This window comes from Polyodon spathula, chromosome 44 (genome assembly GCF_017654505.1).
Source record: "Polyodon spathula isolate WHYD16114869_AA chromosome 44, ASM1765450v1, whole genome shotgun sequence".
NCBI lineage: Eukaryota > Metazoa > Chordata > Actinopteri > Acipenseriformes > Polyodontidae > Polyodon > Polyodon spathula.
The window spans coordinates 2,363,700-2,385,288 of NC_054577.1; the positions used below are offsets into that span (position 1 = coordinate 2,363,700).

The 21,589-nt window shown below is 43.1% G+C and overlaps 1 protein-coding gene across 1 annotated transcript in view; it reads left to right on the top strand.

Annotated features, from left to right (window-relative positions):
• Nucleotides 1-21,589, top strand: part of dnah2 (dynein, axonemal, heavy chain 2) — a 68,757-nt gene that overhangs the window by 39,318 nt on the left and 7,850 nt on the right. The window contains exons 47-75 of the mRNA XM_041237421.1: nucleotides 419-571; nucleotides 1,457-1,548; nucleotides 2,318-2,516; nucleotides 3,086-3,310; nucleotides 4,088-4,192; nucleotides 4,830-5,018; nucleotides 5,290-5,375; nucleotides 5,844-5,974; nucleotides 6,456-6,605; nucleotides 7,216-7,383; nucleotides 8,322-8,482; nucleotides 9,049-9,188; nucleotides 9,460-9,592; nucleotides 10,206-10,345; nucleotides 11,079-11,289; nucleotides 11,757-11,873; nucleotides 12,457-12,598; nucleotides 13,071-13,240; nucleotides 13,442-13,558; nucleotides 14,008-14,172; nucleotides 14,678-14,800; nucleotides 15,123-15,271; nucleotides 16,259-16,325; nucleotides 16,736-16,886; nucleotides 17,790-17,938; nucleotides 18,609-18,742; nucleotides 19,861-20,005; nucleotides 20,499-20,698; nucleotides 20,995-21,121. Of these exons, the coding sequence (XP_041093355.1) occupies nucleotides 419-571; nucleotides 1,457-1,548; nucleotides 2,318-2,516; nucleotides 3,086-3,310; nucleotides 4,088-4,192; nucleotides 4,830-5,018; nucleotides 5,290-5,375; nucleotides 5,844-5,974; nucleotides 6,456-6,605; nucleotides 7,216-7,383; nucleotides 8,322-8,482; nucleotides 9,049-9,188; nucleotides 9,460-9,592; nucleotides 10,206-10,345; nucleotides 11,079-11,289; nucleotides 11,757-11,873; nucleotides 12,457-12,598; nucleotides 13,071-13,240; nucleotides 13,442-13,558; nucleotides 14,008-14,172; nucleotides 14,678-14,800; nucleotides 15,123-15,271; nucleotides 16,259-16,325; nucleotides 16,736-16,886; nucleotides 17,790-17,938; nucleotides 18,609-18,742; nucleotides 19,861-20,005; nucleotides 20,499-20,698; nucleotides 20,995-21,121 (4,239 nt within the window). The remainder of the gene's footprint in view (nucleotides 1-418; nucleotides 572-1,456; nucleotides 1,549-2,317; nucleotides 2,517-3,085; nucleotides 3,311-4,087; nucleotides 4,193-4,829; nucleotides 5,019-5,289; nucleotides 5,376-5,843; nucleotides 5,975-6,455; nucleotides 6,606-7,215; nucleotides 7,384-8,321; nucleotides 8,483-9,048; nucleotides 9,189-9,459; nucleotides 9,593-10,205; nucleotides 10,346-11,078; nucleotides 11,290-11,756; nucleotides 11,874-12,456; nucleotides 12,599-13,070; nucleotides 13,241-13,441; nucleotides 13,559-14,007; nucleotides 14,173-14,677; nucleotides 14,801-15,122; nucleotides 15,272-16,258; nucleotides 16,326-16,735; nucleotides 16,887-17,789; nucleotides 17,939-18,608; nucleotides 18,743-19,860; nucleotides 20,006-20,498; nucleotides 20,699-20,994; nucleotides 21,122-21,589) is intronic.

Genomic DNA, 21,589 nt, shown 5'->3' on the forward strand with positions numbered 1-21,589 from the left:
CTCACACACTGAACCTTACCTCTCTGGGTCTAATCAGTTGACCCTGATAAAAATTTATATAGGACACTTAAAAAAACTAAAAAAAAAACCCTATATGAACATAATTTATATGTTTTATTTAACATCATGTAATTAAATATGTTAGCGTAACATTATTCAGCAGGTTTCATTCAACGTTATAGTTAATTCTAAAGGGGGATGGTCTTTTCTCATTGCCAAACTTTTTTTTTATATGTTTCTGTGTCCTTATGTGTAAGAAGCCAAAGGATGAATTCCGGATCTTAACAAATAACAAAAATTACCATTATATGTATATATTGATTACTATATATATAGAGATATATAATAATTATATATATATATATATATATATAGTATTTAGTATTGTTTATTTATGTATTTGTTAATTTGTTCTCAGGTGAACCCGAGCGACACTGAGAATTACAGCCGCATGGTGGAGCTGTGGTTCACCTTCAGCATGATCTGGTCAGTGTGCGCCGCTGTGGACGAGGACGGCCGCAAGAAGATAGACAACTTCCTCCGAGAGATGGAGGGCACCTTCCCCAACAAGGTGAGGATGAGTCACGACTCCAAGCCACGCCCTTGTAACACATCGTGATGAAACGCCTTCACCTCTCCGAACCTTGCCCTTGTAACACGTCATGATGAACAAATCTAAAGAGTGCAGCCAATCAAGTAAAATCAAGTGATTTTCAGTCATTATTGATAAGCAGCAAGGTCGTCCTAGTAGAGCTTCATCCTTCACAGTGAAAGGGACTGACAGACAATGGTCTTTAGTCGCACTAGCTACGTAAAACCTGATTTTGAATGTAGCACACAATGAATCGTTCCACCCCAACGCATCATGCAGGTTGTGTTCATAGGGTAATAAGGAGGCAGCATGGTCCAGTGGTTAAAGTCCAGGGCTGGTCCCCGGTTCAAATCCCACCTCTGCCACTGACTGACTCGCTGTGTGTGACACTGAGCGAGTGATTACACCTCCCTGTGCTCAGCGGATGAGATGTTAAATCAATCTCCTATTGGAAGTGACTCTGCATATAATGCACAGTTCACAGCCTGCCTCTGTAAAGCGCTTTGTGATGGTGGTCCACTATGAAAGGAGCTGTATAATAAAGCAGGCTGTGTTTGGGTTTTTCTTTTGTGCAGTGGTGTTGAGTCCATGTTATTAATGTATGTTTCTGTTTGCCTATTGGAAACTTTATTTTCTGAAATTTCAAAAAATGTATATAATACCCCCTTTTGTCTTCACCCCGTATCGTTTCATGTTTGAATCCCCTGCCTCCACCTTGCAGGGCGCCTTGTTTAAGGGGAAAGTAGCCTCAAGTGACACGTGTCCTGCATGCTGGCAGTAGTTATTAATTTCATTCAGATACTTTGTTTGAGTGGCGGATGACTCCTCCTTTCTGAGAATACTATTTTGTTTTCATCCCCCAAGGACACTATCTATGAGTACTACGTGGATGCCAAAAACAAGACCTGGGCCCCGTTTGAGGATAAACTTCCCAAGGGGTGGAGGTACCCGCAAAAGTACGTGAGGATTATCTGTTTCTTTATGAAAGGCTGAAGCCTTTTTTTTCCCCCACATTTCTGTTCTGCATAGCATGCATTCAGTTATGGGCAAAAGTTTTGCATCACCTAGAATTTTAGGGTTGAGACATCATTAAAAAAACAAAACAAAAAAAAAAAAAAAACCTATCCGAACATAATTTAGATCTTTTATTTAACATCCTCAAAGAAACTACAAAATGATATCGCAAAAAAGGAAGTCTAATGGAATAGTGGTACAGTAATATTTCATGTTAGATTTTGAAATGTCACATTTAAAAAAAAAAAAAATGTCTATGGAAAACTACAGAGGTGTGTAATTTAACATGTCAACGTCACATTATTCAGAAGGTTTCATTCAACTTTATGAAGCAAAATTAGTTAATTCTATATGGAGGGTGATGCAAAACTTTTGACCACAGCTGTAGCAATGCAGTGAAGAGTTTGGTTCACGCTGCATTCTAGGGATAATCAAGTTCAAATCATGGATAGACCAACAAGTCTCATTTACATAACTGTTCCCAAAACTCCTTTAACTCACGCAAGTTGTTTAAAGAATGCTTTTTTTTCCTGTCTGTTTTAATGGATTAAATAACATCTGATTTTAATGAGACTGGCTTCTTTCCAAATCCCATGTATGCAAACCTTTATTTAATCCATCAAAAACACAACAACAACAACACATGGCACAGCGCGGAGGTTGGCATGTCGCTGTTGTTTGAACCCTGTGTTCGGTTTTTGGTTTCCACAGCGCCCCATTCTATAAGATCATGGTCCCCACCGTTGATACCGTGCGCTATAACTTCCTGGTGAGCTCTCTGGTGTCCAACCAGTGTCCAGTGTTATTGGTGGGTCCAGTTGGGACTGGGAAGACCTCGGTTGCCCAAAATGCCCTCCAGTCCCTCGATTCGTCCAAGTGGTCAGTTCTGACTGTTAACATGTCCGCCCAGGTAAGGATGACTCCAAAAACATATCATACAAGACCTTTGAAGAGAAGTCTTCTTCTCAAAATCCCCCTTTTTTTATGCTAGCTAAGAGATTCAGTCCATGCACATGGTGTCCTGTAAATGAGCATCCACCTCTATATAGAATTAACTCATTTAGCGTCATAGAGTCGAATGAAACCTGCTGAATAATGTTACTGTAACATATTGAATTACACACCGCTTTGTAATTTTCCCCATAACTTAATGAAAAACGGACAACAGTTGAAAAACATGACATTTAATACTGAAATACATTAAATACTGTACTACTATTATGGCTTCCAGTTGACTTTTTTGCAATATCATTTTGTAGTTTCTTGGAGTACATGATGTTAAATAAAAGATCAAAATTATATATATATATATAAAATTATGCCTCAATCCTAAAATTCTAGGTGATGCAGAACTTTTGACCAGAGCTGTAGTTCATATATTATACCAATTAGGATGATCTCTGTTAAATCAAGCAGTCACACCCTTTTCACTGGACTACACCTGAAAGTGATCTAAATATTTAAATTTGTTTTCCCCAGACCACCTCGAACAACGTCCAGGACATCATTGAGAGCCGCGTTGAGAAGAGAACCAAGGGGGTGTACGTCCCCGTGGGTGGGAAGAAGCTGATCACCTTCATGGACGATCTCAACATGCCTGCCAAGGATTCGTTCGGCTCCCAGCCCCCCCTGGAGCTGGTGCGCCTCTGGATCGACTACGGCTTCTGGTACGACCGGCAGAAACAGACCGTCAAGTACGTGAAGGTGAGCAAAGAGCGACTGCGCTTTCACTATCACGCCCGTCTCGTAACGATGCGACAGCGCCCTGTCTCTACTGTTCTCACCAGGACCTCTGTGCTATTATCTGGATCACTGTGGATTAACCAAGCTGAATGCCTTATTAGACTTACAGAACAACATGAAATACTATAAAGGCATTTTATGTGCATAATTAACTAATTTGGGAGACGACAGGGTGTGCAGTCTTCTCTTCATTTCTCTGGTCTATCAGAGGATTTATAAACAAGCCTTTTTATAACTAACCTGTGGTAACATCATTCTTTCAACAGGTCTTCTCCAGCGCAGCTTGGTTTCCTCCCAGACCTTTCCTCTCTTTCTAATTTTCTAAGATAAAGTGACTCACAATCCATGCATTTGACACACATGCACCTTGCTAATAAAATATATTGCTCCGAAAAACTACAACACAGAGACACCGGTACGGATGATTACAAGAACCCAGACAATATTCGAATAAGGAATGTGTCTCCTTATCAATAATTTTCCACTAGCTGGCCTTTACATTGAGTTCATGAAAATACACAGACGAAGCACAAAAATAATACAAAAAACAACACCGCATCTTGCAAGAGTTTGTAATTAATTGTCAAACAATACTTTGACAATTAATCCACCCCCCCCCCATATATGCAAGGACCTTCTAAACTGCTTGGCAAGGTGGCCCCAAATTCAACGGCAAGCAGCAAACGTAGTCTAGAGGGACTTTGATGACTGTCTTTGAATTTGTTGTTGTTTTGACAGGACATGTTTCTGATGGCCGCTATGGGTCCCCCTGGTGGCGGGAGGACTCACATATCAGGGCGCCTGCAAAGCCAATTCAACCTCATCAACATGACTTTCCCCACGGTAAGAAAGAAGAGGAGCCAGGGCCATGTTCTGTGGGTAAAGAGACAGTGTAGCGATGCGGGTTTTGATTAAATTATTTAAATCTGAGTCGACCTTTTCATTTTAACCACAGCTTGTGCACAGCTATGGCCAAACGTTTTGCATGGCACCTATAGAATTAACTAGTTTTGCTTCACAAAGTCGAATGAAACCTGCTGACTAATATTATGTTAACATATCGAATGGCATACCGCTTTGTAGTTTTCCATAAAAAAAAAATTACATTTTCAAAATCTAACATGAAACACTGTACTAGTATTATGGCTTCCGGTAGACTTTTGCAATATCATTTTATAGTTTCTTTGATTACATAATGTTAAATAAAAGAGCTAAATTATGATCATATAGGTTTTTTTTTATTATTATTATTATTATTATTATTATTATTATTTATTATTATTATTATTATGTTTCAACCCTAAAATTCTAGGAGATGCTAAACTTTTGGCCAGAGCTGTATGTATATATCGACTGATGCTTGTTTATCGTACACTAGCAGATGAACCGGTAATTTCTTGACGTAATTTTGCGAACTATTAATATTTTCTAAAAAACCATCTCTGTGTCTGATTCCGCCGCTCTCTTTGCCTCACTGCAGGAGTCTCAGATCAAGCGTATTTACGGAGCCATGATCAACCAAAAGCTGCAGGAGTTTGAGGAGGAGGTGAAGCCCATTGGGAACGTGGTCGCTCAAGCCACGCTGGAGATCTACAACGCCATTGTGCAGAAGTTCCTGCCCACTCCGGCCAAAATACACTACCTGTTCAACCTGAGGGACATCTCCAAGGTAACAGAGCAACCAATGAGGGCTGTTCATAGCGCAGTATAGAGATTAATACAGCAGCAATGAGAGCTGTTCATAGTGCAGCAGCAATGAGAGCTGTTCATAGTGCTGTATAGAGATTTATACAGAAGCAATGAGGGTATTACGGAAGCCATAATAGTATTCCAGTAGTATTTCAAGTCAGATTTCGAAATTTCACATTTTTCAGTTTTTGTCAGTACGAAGCGGTATGTAATTCAGGATGCCAAAGTGACGTCGTTGCTTTGTCCCCCAGGTGTTCCAGGGCATGCTGCGGGCTCACAGAGACTTCCACGACACCAAACACAGCATCACACGGCTCTGGATTCACGAGTGCTTCAGGTAGGGCACAGGATTGCGCCTGGAAAATAACCATGCATTGGTGCTGACGTGAGCTACTCCCTTTACAGGAGCTGTGTGGCCACAGCGCCCGCTTCCCACTCAGTACCTCTCTTGCGGACTTTGTTGTAAGGCAGAACCCATATAGCAGTACCCACTTTTCAATTTTAATTTTTTTTTTTTTTTTTTTTTTTTTTTTTAGATGTAATGACTCAGTATATTTCTAAGTGTTTCAGTGGCTGCCTCTAATCAAGTTGAGAGAGCAACTTTCTCTTGCACTCGCTCGCTTTCTTTTGCACATAGAGTGTGCTTGAGAAAACAAACTCTCGTTTTGATCAGAGGCAGCCACCTAACACTTAGAGACGTTCAACAGACGCCCGTTCGCGTTTCAACTGGACTGCAGTACCTTGTCGAATTTCCGAGTCGGAAAGGTGGCACTGACATGGTTTCGTTCTGCTTGCATCATGCCAGGGTGTTTTCAGATCGCCTCGTTGACCAGAGCGACATGGACACGTTCACTGGGATGATGGCTGAGAAACTGGGCTCGCTGTTCAGCCAGACCTATCACAACATCTGCCCCAACAAACAGCCTCCCATTTTCGGTAAACCTCACCTTTAAAAAGCTGCGCCAGCACTGAAGTGATTTATTTTCCTGTAGTAAGATTCAGCTGTATCTTATATCACAGTACAGCACGTGGCATCATTTCTCCTGGGCAAATGGAAGTTGAGACTTTTAAGGAATGTTTAGCTAAGCGCTTTCATTTTTAACGCTTGTTTTGATTGATTGAATCGTTTTCTCAACTGTTTTAGAAAAGGTTAGTTTTATTTTAACAGAATATTTGTAGAAATTCTCTCTCTCTTCCTCCCCCTCTCATTCTCTCTCCCTCAATCTCTTCCTCCCTCTCTCTTTCTGTCTCTCTCTCTCTCTCTCTCTGTCTTTCCATCTCACTCTCTCTCTCTCACTCTCTCTCTCGCTTTGCCTCTGTCACTCTCTCTCTCTTTGTCTCCCTCTTTCTCCCTCTCTCTCCCTCTTTCTCTTTCCCTCTCCCTCTTTCTCTTTCCTTCTCCCTCTCTCTTTTCCAGGTGATTTTACCCGGGAGCCACGGGTGTACGAGGACCTGGTGGACTTCAAAGCTCTGAAGCAGTTCATGGAGACCCAGCTGGGAGATTACAACACCACCCCCGGGGTGGTGCCCATGAGCCTCGTGCTCTTCAGAGACGCCATTGAGCACAGTCAGTATCAACAACTAATCCACTGATCAACTGTTGATCGCCGTGGCTTTTATTTCGCGAGCCGCTGGTGTCCCTACTCGGAGCGTCACATAGCTAGCTGCGCAGTAGCAATTTGCTAGACCAAAGCTCTTCTGCTTGTGTTGGTGTTGAGAAATGAAAGACGCTGCTGAAAATTTTAATTTTCCCAATTTCCTCAGTGCGATATATTATATCACTATGTATAATAATTAATACACACATTTTGTGAAGAGTCTGCTTTGTTTTTTTACTAAAGTTTCCTCATTGCTTACTATGTATAATAACAGGGATTGGGACTCAAGGTTGTAAAGGTGAAGGAATGGCAGCTTTCTGTTTTCGAAACCAACGCATTAATGAATGGATGTACTTCTCAAAGGCAATTCCGAGTAAGAGTATCAGCGCAGCCCTGCCTATTTTACATAGTGTGCCTCGAGGAAACTTAGGTATATACAGTAACACAGATAAGAGATCTTGCAATTTGCATTCTGCTTTATGAGAATACATAGTGTAATGGCATCATGATGCAAACACTGTATATGTTCTAACCGTGTGCAGTTCTGTGTTTTGAGCCGTGCTGTCTGCGTGTTTGCAGTTGCCCGGGTGGTGCGTGTGGTCAGCCAGCCCCGCGGGAACATGCTCCTGATTGGGATCGGAGGCTCAGGCAGGCAAAGCCTCTCCCGCCTCTCCTCCTTCATCTGCGAATACGACGTCTTCCAGATCGAGGTCACCAAGATCTACCGCAGGCAGGAGTTCAGAGAAGGTCAGCGCTGGCTCTCCCCGCTCGCACACTGGCTGTGCATCCTCCGCAGCCACCTCTGACACGGCGTGTTACAGGAGACAGTGTACAGCTATGGCCAAAGGTTTTGCATCACCCTGTGGGATTAACTGATTTTGCTTCATAAAATCGAATACAGTCTGCTGAATAATGTTTAGTTTTTTCCATGTACTTCTTGAAAAAAATTACAAAAACTTTTGGCCATGGTTTTAGCGGTGCGCTTCTGATAACAGGAAAGTCCTTACAGTGAAAAAAAATTAAGGGGATGGTAATAAAATGAATAAAATTTAGCAGTTGCCACAACAGTGTATCACAGGTGTGTGTCAAGTACCTGCATGGCCAGTTTCACAGACCCCTATTTAGCAATATTCTTGGACTGCTGAGGTAAGGCAGTTCAAGATCCTTCCATCTAATACATACAACACTTTAATCAGGACCTCCGCCCAGTTTAAGAGAAGCAGAACGGCACAGTGTGCGTTAGGAGGAGGGGGAGAGGAAAGAAAGCAGGTCAGAGACTTGCATACTCTCTCTGTCTAGCAAACAATGGTTCATTATCCCCCAAAAAAAAAAAAAAAACGAAAAGTTCAAGTGCACTGCGGAGCAGGGAAATTGGTGCTCAAGGTAACAAAGGCAGAGGGGGGCTGGGGGGGAGCAAGATCCAGTGGTTAAACCAAAAGAGGTTCACAGTTCAAATCTAGACTCAGCCACTGACTCGCTGCGTGTGTGAGTCCCTGAGCAAGTCACTTCACCTCCTTGTGCTCCGTCCTTCAGATGAGACGTAAAACAAACGAGGTCCTATTGGAAGTGAGCTGCAGTTGTTGATGATGTGTAGTTCACCCCCCTAGTCTCGCTAAGTCGCTTTGGATAAAGGCGTCTGTTTAAATGACTAATTAATAATACTGCACTGTGTCCCGGCGTTTCAGACATCAAGAAGCTGTACCGTCAGACCGGAGTTGACAACAAGCCCACAGTGTTTCTGTTTCCGGACACTCAGATCGTGGAGGAGTCCTTCTTAGAGGATATCAACAACATCCTGAGCTCTGGGGAGGTGCCCAATCTCTACAAGGCAGATGAGTTTGAGGAAGTACGAGACTTCGTCCACCTGCCTAAAAATCACAAGGAATCTGTCTGCAGCTCTGGCCAAAAGTTTTGCATCACCCTATGGAATTAACACATTTTGCTACCTCGAGGCGAATGAAACCCGCTGAATAATGCTACGTCAACATATTGAATTGCACACCTTCTCGCCTTGTAGTTTTCCCGTATACTTAACGACAAAACTGACAAAGTGAAAAATGTGACATTTTTCGAAATCTAACATGAAGTACTACTGTACTGCTGTTATGGCTTCCGGGCTATTTTACAATATCATTTTGTAGTTTCTTTGATTACATGATGTTAAATAAAAGATCTAAATTACGTTCATATTTGCTCCAATTCTAGGTGGTGCAAAACTTTCAGCCATAACTGTAGCGTCAAATATCTTGCTTTAAAATGAATTTTAGCTGTAACAGGTATTTTGAAACTACCCATTGTAGATGTACGCAGAAACTGGTTTGTAGCAGTTTCTTTAGCTACGAGCAGTTCAGCAATGGGGGTTGCCTGTGTGGTTTAAGGACCATGCATCCTAACTCCTCCATGTCTCTGCAGATTCAAAGTGCCTTGGTGGAAGCAGCTAAAGCAGAAAGCCTACCGGAGACTCCAGACAGTATCTTCAATTACCTGATCGAGAGAGTGAGGAGCAACCTGCACATCGTCCTGTGCATGAGCCCTGTGGGGGACCCGTTCAGGTGAGAGGAGGGGTTCATTTACCGTGCAGCCAACAGTCTACAGCTGAGGCCAAATCCCAGCTCAGCCACTGACTCACTGTGTGACCCTGAGCAAGTCACTGAACCTCCTTGTGCTGTGTCTTTCGGGTGAGTCGTTGTTGTAAGTGACTCTGCAGCTGATGCATGGTTCACACACCCTAGTCTCGTATCTTGTAAAGTACTTTGTGGTGGTGGTCCACCATGAAAGGCGCTATATAAAGATTATTATTACTTGTTCCTGTTACTCCATAAGGAACCGTCTTCGTCAGTACCCAGCACTCGTGAACTGCACCACCATCGACTGGTTCTGTGAGTGGCCGAAAGATGCCCTGCTGGAAGTGGCAGAGAAGTACCTGGAAGGAATGGCCCTGGGGGCAATAGAAGGGGTAAGGCAAGAACCAAACCTACCTGTGCAACGCGATGGGGGCAAACTTTAAAAGAAACAAAGTCAATTGAACAAAAGCTTCTTCTGGTGAATCACAGTAGCCAAAATGTTTGACTTAGTTTCTTTTAAAACCACAGCATTTGTGTAGTTTTACCAGGCTTTTCTCATTGTTGCACTATGCTTTACCAGACCTCTCTGTGCTTTACAATGCTTCCCTATGCTTTACCAGACCTCTCTGTGCTTTACAATGCTTCCCTATGCTTTACCAGACCTCTCTGTGTTTTACAATGCTTCCCTATGCTTTACCAGACCTCTCTGTGCTTTACAATGCTTCCCTATGCTTTACCAGACCTCTCTGTGCTTTACAATGCTTTACTATACCTCTCTGTGATTTACAATGCTTCCCTATGCTTTCCCAGACATCTCTGTGCTTTACCTTGCTTTCCCTGTGCTTTTAGCCCTGGGACACTTGTATAAGGGATGATGGAGTGTTTGTTCCAACACGTTTAGTTACAGGGCGCACTGTTTCTACACTGCGTGACAAACCTGGAAAAGAATTGCACTTCGTGTAAAGTTACATTTCCCTTTTTTTTTTTTTTTTTTTGGTTTTCCAGATAAACAGCAAAGTGTCTCAGGTCTTTGTCACCGTGCACCAGTCTGTGGCTGAGTATTCCCAGAAAATGAAGCTGGAACTGCGACGGCACAACTACGTCACGCCAACCAACTACCTGGAGCTGGTGTCTGGCTATAAAAAGTGTGTGCTGCCAGGGAGACGTTTTAAACAGGGTTTTTTTTTAATTGGGTACAGCTGGTTTATTTGCCCTTTTCCAATATTACCGGTAGAATTTATTTAATAGCTAAATTGGTAATTTGTCCTGAAATTATAGTTTTTTTTAATTGAGTCACTTGTGTTAATTGATTCATTGAATCTTCCTATCTGTAGTAAAGGTGTCCCTGAGGTTGCATATGTTGCTGCTGTACGGTTCTTTTTACATGCATCTTGATATTTTGCTGTTTCTTCCAGTGCAAAATTCACACCACTAATTCCTGCTTAGTCAAAGTGTTACTGGTTGCTAATGTCCTTTAAGATGTACTTGTCCACTGTCTGCTAGCATACATGCCAACAGTCCCTATATGCTTGGGACAGTCCCAATTTCCTAGCAAATGTCCTGCGTCGCGATGCATAGGAAGAAAGTCCTGATATTTACCCATAGAAAAAAATAAAATAAAATTCTGCACAGTAAAGTTAGCAAAAACCACACGCTATGCTCTTCATGTGGCTGACACATCTGCTGATCACTAACTTATACAAAGGAAAGAACGCTTCATTATGTCTATTTTTACTGTCATGATGGTCAAGTTGAGTTGGGGGGGGGGGTATACGTCTATTATATGATAATGAGTGTTTTTTGCGTATGACTCCTCCCATGTGTATGATGCGTATGATCCCACACTGACCCTGCTTTCTCCTCCTTGCCCTCGTCCAGACTGCTGGGGGAGAAGCGCAAGGAACTGGGCAACCAGGTGAACAAGCTGCAGAACGGCCTGTTCAAGATCGACGAGACCCGGACCAAGGTGCAGGCCATGTCCCTGGAGCTGGAGGAGGCCAAGAAGAAAGTGGCGGAGTTTCAGAAGCAGTGTGAGGAGTACCTGGTCATCATCGTGCAGCAGAAACGAGAGGCCGACGAGCAGCAGAAGGTGAGAGAGAGAGAGAGAGAGAGAGAGAGAAGGGAGAAGAGGGGGAGAGGTGGCAGAGTTTCAGAGATAGAGGGTATGGGGTCATAAACGAGAAGAACTGAGAGACACAGGCAACAGAAGAGTTGAGAGAGATAGAGAGAAGGGAGACGCCGGAGAGGCTGAGAGGGTGTGGTGGCACAGTTTCAGAGATAGAGGGTATGGGGTCATAAACAAGAAGAACTGAGAGACACAGGCAACAGAATAGGAGAGAGAGAAGAAGGGGAGACAGAGGGGAGAGAGGGAGGTGGCAGCCTTTATAAAGGTTTACCACTATATTTTTGCATGGTGGGTGTGGCAGAGTTTCAGCGATAGAGGGAGAAGTAACTGGCCATTATAACAGAGAGGGAGGGAGAGGAGGCAGAGGGGAGAGGTGGCAGAGTCACTTTGGGGTTTGTTCATTGATTGATGAACCCCCTGCGTCCCCTCAGACTGTGACAGCGCACAGTGAGAAGATCGGCGCTGAGGAGATCAAGTGCAAAGCGATGGCGGAGAACGCACAGAGGGACCTGGATGAGGCCCTGCCAGCGCTAGAGGAGGCCATGAAGGTATGGCTGTCATATCGAGCACGGCTATGTCCGTGCGGGGTTACAATACAACGGTAAAAACGTAGTATCTCCCACTTTAATCTATCCTCCTGTTGGATTTTCTTTTCCAGTATATACAGCTGCGATGAAAAGTTTCGCATCACCTACAATTTTAGGATTGAGACAGAATAAAAAAAATAGATGAACATATTTTAGGTATTTTATTTAACATCGTGTAATCAGAGAAACTACAAAAATGATATTGCAAGAAAAGTCTAGCGGAAACCATAATTGTAGCACAGTAGCATTTTATGTTAGATTTGGAAACATTTAAAAAAAAAAAAATTGTTAGGTATATGGAAAACTGCAAAGCGGTGTGTAATTCAACATGTTAACGTAACATTATTCAGCAGGTTCAATTCAACTTCATGAAGCAAAATTAGTTAATTCTCATTACTAATCTTAAAATATTGTTTTTTGAAAACAGTTAAAAAAAATAAATAAATAAGAGAGCCAGCTTGCTTGCTTGCTTGCTTGCTAGTGGTAGCTTTGTGAAACTGGCATTGCCTAATTAAACTGACGACGGCTTGCTGTCTCTTGCTAGGCTCTCGAGTCCCTGAACAAGAAGGACATGACGGAGATCAAGTCATACGGCCGCCCCCCCGTCCTGGTGGAGACGGTGATGCAGGCTGTGATGATTCTCCGAGGGAACGAGCCGACCTGGGCAGAGGCCAAGAGGCAGCTGGGTGAGCAAGTCTATTAACTAGAGACCCTGCTGCCATCATAAGATGATATCAGAGCTGTTTCTTTCCCCCATTCTTTAAGAACTTTGAATACCTCCTCTCCTGGAATTTAACTCCTAGCATTGGGGTATTTAAAAAGGATTATATTTAACAAGGGGGAGGGAGGTGTTTGAAAAGGGAATATGGGTTATAAGTTCTTGAACATGTTCAGAAAGTCAAACCTACCCTGGGTTTTCTTGCTGTGGTTAAAGAAAAGGGCTTGATACCAGGAGCCACTGACTCACTGTCTACTGAACTACTTCACCTCCTTGTGCTCCGTCCTTCGGATGAGACGTACAGCAAACAAGGTCCTATTGGAAGTGACTCTGCAGCAGCAGCAGTTGTTGATGATGCATACTTCACCCCCTAGCCTTTGTAAGTCGCTTTGGATAAAACCGTCTGCTAAATGACTGATTTAGTGATTGGGTTCTCGCAGGTGAGTCGAACTTCATCAAGCAGCTGGTGCACTTTGACAAGGATAACATCTCTGACCGCGTGCTGAAGAAGATTGGGCAGTACTGCACCCAGCCTGACTTCCAGCCTGAGATCATCGGCCGAGTCTCATTGGCAGCGAAGTCCCTGTGCATGTGGGTCCGAGCCATGGAGGTGAGTGACGGGCCCCCCGAACCCGAACCCTGACCCAAACAACCAGGCATGTACAGAATATCTTTACTTAGTAAACCAGAAAGTATTCATTAATAGCGGATCTGGGTGATCAGTGTAGTTCTAAATGTTACTTAACTAATATAATTGATAATAAATACATTATTATTATTATTATTATTATTATTTGTAATTGTCTTGCAGGTGTACGGACGTATTTACCGAGTGGTGGAGCCCAAGCGGGCCCGTCTCAATGGAGCAATGCAGCAGCTGGCTGAGAAGCAGAGGGACCTGGCTGAAGCACAGGCGAAACTCAGAGAGGTCGGTACCAAGCTATACCTCATTACATACTATCAGGGGAACAACACCCTAACGCCAGAGTATTATTATTATTATTATCATTTAGACATTTACCAGATGCTTTTATCTAAATCGACTTAGAGACTAGGGGGGTGAACTCTGCATCATCAACAACTGCTGCTGCTGCTGCAGAGTCACTTCCAATAGGACCTCGTTTGTTTTGCGTCTCACCTGAAGGATGGAGCTCTGCTTGATTCTGATATGTGTTGGTTTGTAATCCTGTTGATACGTCAGAATATGAAAATGTTAATAACGAGACGCTGTCCTTTTATAAAGCGTCACTGGGGTACTCCTTGTTAAACGGATAGCAAAGCTGGAATTTAGTGAAGCATTATAAAAGCATTGAAATGAGTTCATTCCACAGGCTGCAGCTTAAGCATTACAGCTCAGATTTCCTCTGTGTCTCTCAGGTGGGAGAGAAGCTGGAATTACTGAAGAAGAATTACGATGAGAAACTGACTCAGAAAGAGGAGCTGCGCTTGAAGTCCGAGGACATGGAGATGAAACTGGACCGGGCCGCCAAGCTAGTCTCAGGGCTGGCCGGCGAGAAGATCCGCTGGGAGGAGACTGTCAAAGTATTATTTTATTATTATTGATTTATTTGGCAGATGCCTTTGTCCAAGGCGACTTACAGGTGTTACAATGTAAGATTAATATTTAAATACAGTAGGGTTTACAGTAAGTGCAACAATACTACTAGAATACAGTGAGAGCTAGGATGCAGTAAGTTAGGATTACAACGAGTTACTTCTACAGTGACATATTAGCAGAGCAAGGATAGCGCATCAGCTGAGGATCCAGTGACATGGTGCTGAGGTCAGGCAAGTCCAGTGCAGGGCAGGAGGGGTGGATCCAGAGATCTACAAGCGCAGTCTAAACAGGTGGGGTCTTGAGGTGGCAGGAGGGAGCCTGCTACACACACAGCTACATTCTCAGATTTCAATGGCCCAAGCACCAGGATGTGTTTGTTGTCATTTGTTGGTTTTAAAAATAAAATAGAACCTTTTGATTTGCCGCCCCTGGTACGCTTCAGCCAGTGCCCGTTCGTGATTTATTTAGCGTTTATTTATTTTTTTGCAGGGGTTGGCGGAAGATATGGGGTACTTGGTGGGAGACTGTCTGTTGGCTGCAGCCTTCCTCTCTTACATGGGTCCGTTCCTGTCCAACTACCGAGACGAGATCGTCTCGAAAATCTGGAGACAGGTCTGTATCGGTCAAGTATCAATCCAGCCCCCGTTTCCAAACACCGTTCTCTGACCCGTTTAAACTACACACGGTCACCTGCTGCTAAATTGCTTCAGTGATTGTTGGTTTTATATTACATTTTAACATCTAATAAACTTGGGTGCAATTTCTAACTTTACATTTTGCACATCATTTAGATGTAGTTCAGTATGTTAACATAACATTATTCAGCAGGTTTCATTCAACTTTTATGAAGCAAAAATTAGTTCTTTCTTTGTCCCTAGCTGTAGCTGCGCAGGATGACTCTTCTCCCTTTTGAACGCGGTTTTACTCTTTTCAGATCCGGGATCTGACCATACCCTGCTCCCCCAGCTTCAGCTTCGCTAACTTCCTGTCCAAGCCGACGGTGGTCCGAGATTGGAACCGTCAGGGACTGCCTTCTGACGCCTTCTCGACGGAGAACGGGGTCATCGTCACCCGCGGCAACCGGTAAACGTGGCCTCCAGCATCACATGAGCCAGCGTTATTGTAGTGCTTGCAGCTCACAAAATAATACATCTCACCTGTGCTACACTCCCTTATACAAGTTTACCATAGCGAAGTGTAATCAAGCACAGTGAAAATATAGTAAAGCCCAGGCAAGCATTGCGAAGCACAGAGGGGCCTGGTAAAGCATAGGGAAGCATTGTAAAGCACAGAGAGGTCTGGTAAAGCAAAGGCAAGCATTGCAAAGCACAGAGAGGTGTGGTAAAGCATAGAGAAGCATTGTAAAGCACAGAGAGTTATGGTAAAGCATAGGGAAGCATTGTAAAGCACAGAGAGGCACGGTAAAGCATATAAAATCACAGGGTAAACTAATCCTTATAAAAGTTCCCCATAGTAAAAGCACAGCAAAGTGTAGTAAAGCACAGTGACACCATGGTAAAGCATAGGTAAGCACCGAAGAATAGCAAGGTATGCTAAAGCATAATAATAATAAACATGGCAAACCTGGGTAAACTGTGTGGAAAGCATGCTACAACTGCAAAAAATCCTGTGGTAAACTTATAAGAGCTTCCATGTGCAGCGTCACTAACCAGCCAGCTAGCCGCTCCTCCTGTTGACTGACTGACAGGCTTTCAACCATTAACATGATCCAGAGAAATTACCCTAATCAAGTAGCAGAAGTTTTACAATGAAAAAAAAAAATTTGAAAAAAGATACATGCTTGCCTCAGTATATGCCTACATCTCTATTCTGTAGCATTGGACTGCCAGAACTCATATCTTAGCATTGCTTAGAAAAGCTGGCTTAAAAAATGAGCTGCTCTGAGCTGCTCAGAGGGAGCGTAACCGCGCATGCTGTTATGCGTGTTTAAGTCACTAAGCTGCTCTGAGCTGCTCACTTACCCACCCTGGCTCTAACGGGGTTAAGTATGTTGTGTTCTCGGCTACGCTGCTCCCAGTTGTATCAGCTTGGCCCTGTGTCTCATTCTAGGTGGCCCCTCATGGTAGACCCTCAAGGACAAGCTCTTAAATGGATCAAGAACATGGAGATGTCAAAGGTAGGAGTTTGAAATGGCTTTGTATAATAAACATGGGAACTTAATCCACACTTCCATGCTGTCGATCAAAATGCAGTATGCAGGAAGGCTAACTCTGTTAACTGCCATAGTATTTGCATAAAGTCACATGGCCACACGCATGGCTGGAGACCTGTGGGCTTCATTACTTGTGTAATCCTAACCTATCATGCAGTTTATCAAATATCATCAACCTTATATACTGCGCACCTCGTATATAAAGAGATATCTGCATATAACACATTTGTAAAAGTGAGTGCATGTGTGTGTGTTAGATTTATAGAAATTATGAATTAGCAAAAAAACAGGATGGTTTTTAGTGTCTTCTTCCCGGGCGGTTTTGTAAATGGTAATTCCTTTGCAGAGGGTTTTATTTGTGTGTGTCTTCACAGGGTCTGAAGGTGATCGACCTGCAGATGAGTGATTTCATGCGAGTCATGGAGAATGCAATCCAGTTCGGCTCGCCCATCCTGCTTCAGAATGTGCAGGAGGAGCTGGACCCCTCGCTGTCCCCCATCCTCAACAAATCTGTCACCAAAGTCGGTCAGTCCAGCATAAGACAGGACAGGACAGGACAGCATCCGAGGGAGGCACTGTTAGACTTTTACAGCTGTGGCCAAAAGTTTTGCATCACTAGAATTTTAGGATTGAGACATTATTTAAAAAAAAAAAAATCAAAACAAAAAAAAAAAAACTATATGAACATAATTTATATCTTTTATTTAACATCATATAATGTAAAAAGTCTACTGGAAGCCATAATAGTAGTACAGTAGTATTTCATGTTAGACTTCGAAATGCCACATGACGTAAAACTTTGTCCATAGTTGTAGATCATCAGTAACTTCGACAATCAACCAGGAAATCTGTTCAGAACTGAAGAAACTTCAGGAAAAGCTTTGTTTTGAAAAACGTCAATAGGCAGCTTTAGAAATCTGCAAAACAAACTGGTTCAGTAGTCTGTTGCTTTTCAGATTGCTCTCCCGCTGACGACATCGCCTCACCTTAGCCCTCGATATAGAGAAACGAGCGAGGCTTCCTGAGGTGTGTGGGAGGATAGCGTCAGAAAGGGCACTCAGAGGCTTGGAAAGCTGAAGTGAAGCGCTTGTTTATTATACAAACAACAACGACAAACAGACACGGAACGAGATTCAAAATAAAGATGAAACGAAAGAACAAAACACTCCCACTTATCTGTACACCAACCCCTCAAACAATGGATTTTACTCCCCTTATATACAGATGACCATTCTCCAATTAGCACTCAGTTACCTAATTAGGTGAATGTCCACACACATTGTTGGCAGGGACAGAATTAAACCCATCCCTGTCAACCTTTCATCCCCACACACACTGCATGCAGCAGCAGGGCTTCTGCCCTGCCGCAAGGCTTGTTGACATTGCTTTTGAGATTTTGTGAGCTGACATGTGATCCGTTTTGCCTAGGCGGTCGATTGCTGATCAGGCTGGGTGACAAGGAGGTGGAGTACAGCCCTGAGTTTCGTTTTTACATCACCACCAAACTGTCGAACCCGCACTACACTCCGGAGATCTCCACCAAAACCAGCATCGTCAACTTCGCTGTCAAAGAGCAGGTGAGGCTGCCCTGCACTCACGAGGTTAACACTGTACCCAGCGCTCCCCCTGCCCTTGCCCTGCCCGATTCCCCCTTCTCTGTCCCTCACTCTGCCTTTTTAAATAAATCCATTTAATTAATCAATAAAGAGCAATGTGTCTTGACCAAACCTTGTGCAGTATGTAAGTTGAGTATTTTTGTCTTTGTATATAAGTGCTCTAATCTCTAACCAAGTCCTGTGAATGTCTTGTAAGCCTAAGGGCCAGATTCTTAAAGCTGTTTACTCCAAAAATGTCATGAGCATGATATTTTCACAAAGTAATAACAAACCCAATAGGAGTTACCAAACCGGAAATAAGCAACAAGTGCTGAGTTGTTTCTCGCTCTTTTTAGAATTGGAAATAGTGGCTTTTTTTTCCCGCAGGAGACAAAAATAATGATAGGATGACGATTTAGGATTGAATACCTTTGAGAATCTAGCCCTATATAAAGACAGTGAGCTTGATTCTCAACGCTGTTTACTCTGGAAAACGTCATTACCACAATTTTCATCAGATGGTAAAAAATGCACCGAGTAAAATGCCCAGTCCAGAACAAATAAACAACTAGGAGCTTTGCGAGTAGATGTTTGTGATCAGTTTTAGAACTTTGTGGTAACCCTGCCGGCTCTCCCTCTCCCCCTGTCTCAGGGTCTGGAGGCACAGTTGCTGGGGAACGTGGTGCGCAAGGAGAGACCGGAGCTGGAGGAGCAGAAAGACACACTGGTCATCAACATAGCGTCAGGAAAGAACAAATTGCAGGAGCTGGAGGACGAGATCCTACGGTGAGAAACTCCGGCGAGAGGTTATTTACTAAAACAAACTAGACAACTACACTACTGCATTATTATTATTATTATTATTATTATTATTATTATTATTAACTATTAACTATTCTTCCAGCAAAACATAAAGCCTGATTGTGGGGCGCTGACGCGGCACAGCACTACGCTAATATGCTCCCCCCCCCCAATCTCTCACTTCCCTGCAACTGAGTTGTCTTTGGGAGCAATCTTTTTTCTGGAAAAGTTAGCAAGCCTGGTAAAAAGTGCAATTGAGAATTTGCCTAAGGCTTTCTTGCGCTTGAGCACTGCTTTTTCTGCATATTAGTGTCACTTTACAGTTTGCCCACACTGACAAAGAAAGCCCAGGTAGTTTTGGGACACACTGTGATTGCCTGCATGTGTAACTGGATACCGTAGTGAGCTGTATATTACCCCTAGCCTGAGCAATCTGCAGCTAGCATTCTAATCCAATCTGTTGCCATGGATTTAGTAGCCTTTCTCCCCATAGAGCATCCACTGTTTATTAACATTCAATAACATTTGATACCACAGCCCAGTATTACATTAGTTGAGGATTAAATCAAATGTATTATCAGTGCTGGGGAAAATATACACATTCATTATACGTAACCACAGCTCTGGCTAAAAGTTTTGCATCGCCTAGAATTTTAGGACTGAGGCAACAAAAAACTGGATGAACATAATTTAGATATTTTATTTAACATCATGTAATCAAAGAAACTACAAAATGATAAAAATCGCAAAAAGTCTGTACCGAAAGCCATAATGACAGTATAGCAGTATTTCTAAATGTCACATTTTTCAATTGTTGTCAGTTTTTCTTTAAGTATATGGAAAACCACAAAGCGATATGTAAATCAACATGGTAACATAACATTATTCAGCAGGGGTTAATTCGACTTTGTGAAGCAAAAGTAGTTCATTCTAGGTGATGCAAAACTTTTGACCAGTGTACACATTCATTGTAATATGCGTAACACCTACAAACAAAAATAGTTTTGTGCATCAGCTAGAATAGCCCGTGTCGTGTGTAGGCTTCCCATTGGACTGCGGAGTAGGAATAGGAGCTCACATTGTGTTGTTCTCGAATGCCACAGGTTGCTGAACGAAGCCACAGGCTCTCTGCTGGACGATGTCCAGCTGGTCAACACCCTGCAGACCTCCAAAGTGACCGCCACAGAGGTGGCCGAGCAGCTGCAGGTCACCGAGCAGACGGAGATCAAAATCGACACGGCCAGAGAGGTGAGGGGTCTCGCCTCAAGAACAGGGCTTAGAGCAGTGCAGAGCCTTCTGGGTAAAACAGTCAGACCATCAGTCAGGGTGTTTTTCACTTCGTCGTTATGTATTTTTTATCTATGTATATATTTTCTCATCTATATAAATTGTATTTTATGTAAAGCGTTGTGAGATACCTTTATTGATGTGAACTGTGCTATATAAATAAATAATTAAAGATTGATTTGATAGATAGATAGATAAATAGATAGATGTATGCACGTTTTTGCTCACAGGTTAGAACTACGAACAAAAAGACACAAAGAGAAAGTAGGAGGCATTTATATTTAGCCTCAGTAAACTATTAATAGTCTCATATTGTTTTTGTTTTTGTATCTGTGTGTATTGATTGCGTGTGTTTCTGTTTTATGTTTGTGTGCTGGTGTGTGTGGTTGTTTGTGTGCTTTTGTGCGTGTGTTTCTGCACTTGTCCGTGTGTGTGTATGTGTGTGTGTGCGCAGGCGTACCGCCCCTGTGCTCAGAGAGCCTCGATCCTGTTCTTCGTGCTCAATGACATGGGCCGCATCGATCCCATGTACCAGTTCTCTCTGGACGCCTACATAGACCTGTTCAACCAGAGCATCGAGAAGAGCCAGCGCAGCACCAAGCTGGAGGAGAGGATCAGCAATCTCAACGAATACCACACCTACGCTGTGTACAGGTAACACTACCATACCAACACTGTGTACAGGTAACACTGCAACTCTACAGTGCAGAGTGAGAAAAGGCCATTCGGCCCATCAAGAATCGCCCCTGGTCATCAGTTCAGTTATACAGTAGTTATAGGACTGCAAGCGTCTGTGTATGGGTTATGTAACTGACACTGCTTTCAGCCTCAATCCATTCACTTCTGCTAATGATATTACCCAAGTCCACATTCAGTACATTCAGCGTCCTGTAACCCTATATGAAAGCACAGTGATGGTCCATGCTGACTGGGGTAACGCTCTCTTGCAGGTACACGTGTCGGGGGCTGTTTGAGCGTCACAAGATGCTCTTCAGCTTTCAGATGTGCTCCAAGATCCTGGAGGTGGCTGGCAAGCTCAACATGGATGAGTACAACTTCTTCCTGAGAGGCGGGGTGGTGAGTGGAGTCTCGCACAACACCGGAGACCTCGCTGGCGTGTTACTGACGCACTGGGCAGCTATGGCCAAACGTTTTGCATCACCCTATAGCAGTGGTACTCAATCCTGATAATTTGCTTAATTACACCTTTTCACTTGTTTTCAGCTCTTTAAACAGTTGCAGAGTTCAAGTTACTTATAAAGTGGTATACCTAACTGGAAATATGCAACTGTTAAGAGCTGAAAACAGTTCAAAATGTCTAATTCAGCAAATTAGCAATTCAGTTAAGAGTCTAGTTAAGTAATTGAGAGCTCGGTTGGAACGAAAACCATCAGCCACAAGGGGGCCCCAGGACCGAGTTTGAGAAGCCCTGCTCTATAGGATTAGCTCATTTTGCTTCGGAAATTCGAATGAAACCTTTGGAATAATGTTATGTTAACATATTGAATTACGTACCGCTTTGTAGTTTTCCCTCTATATACTTAA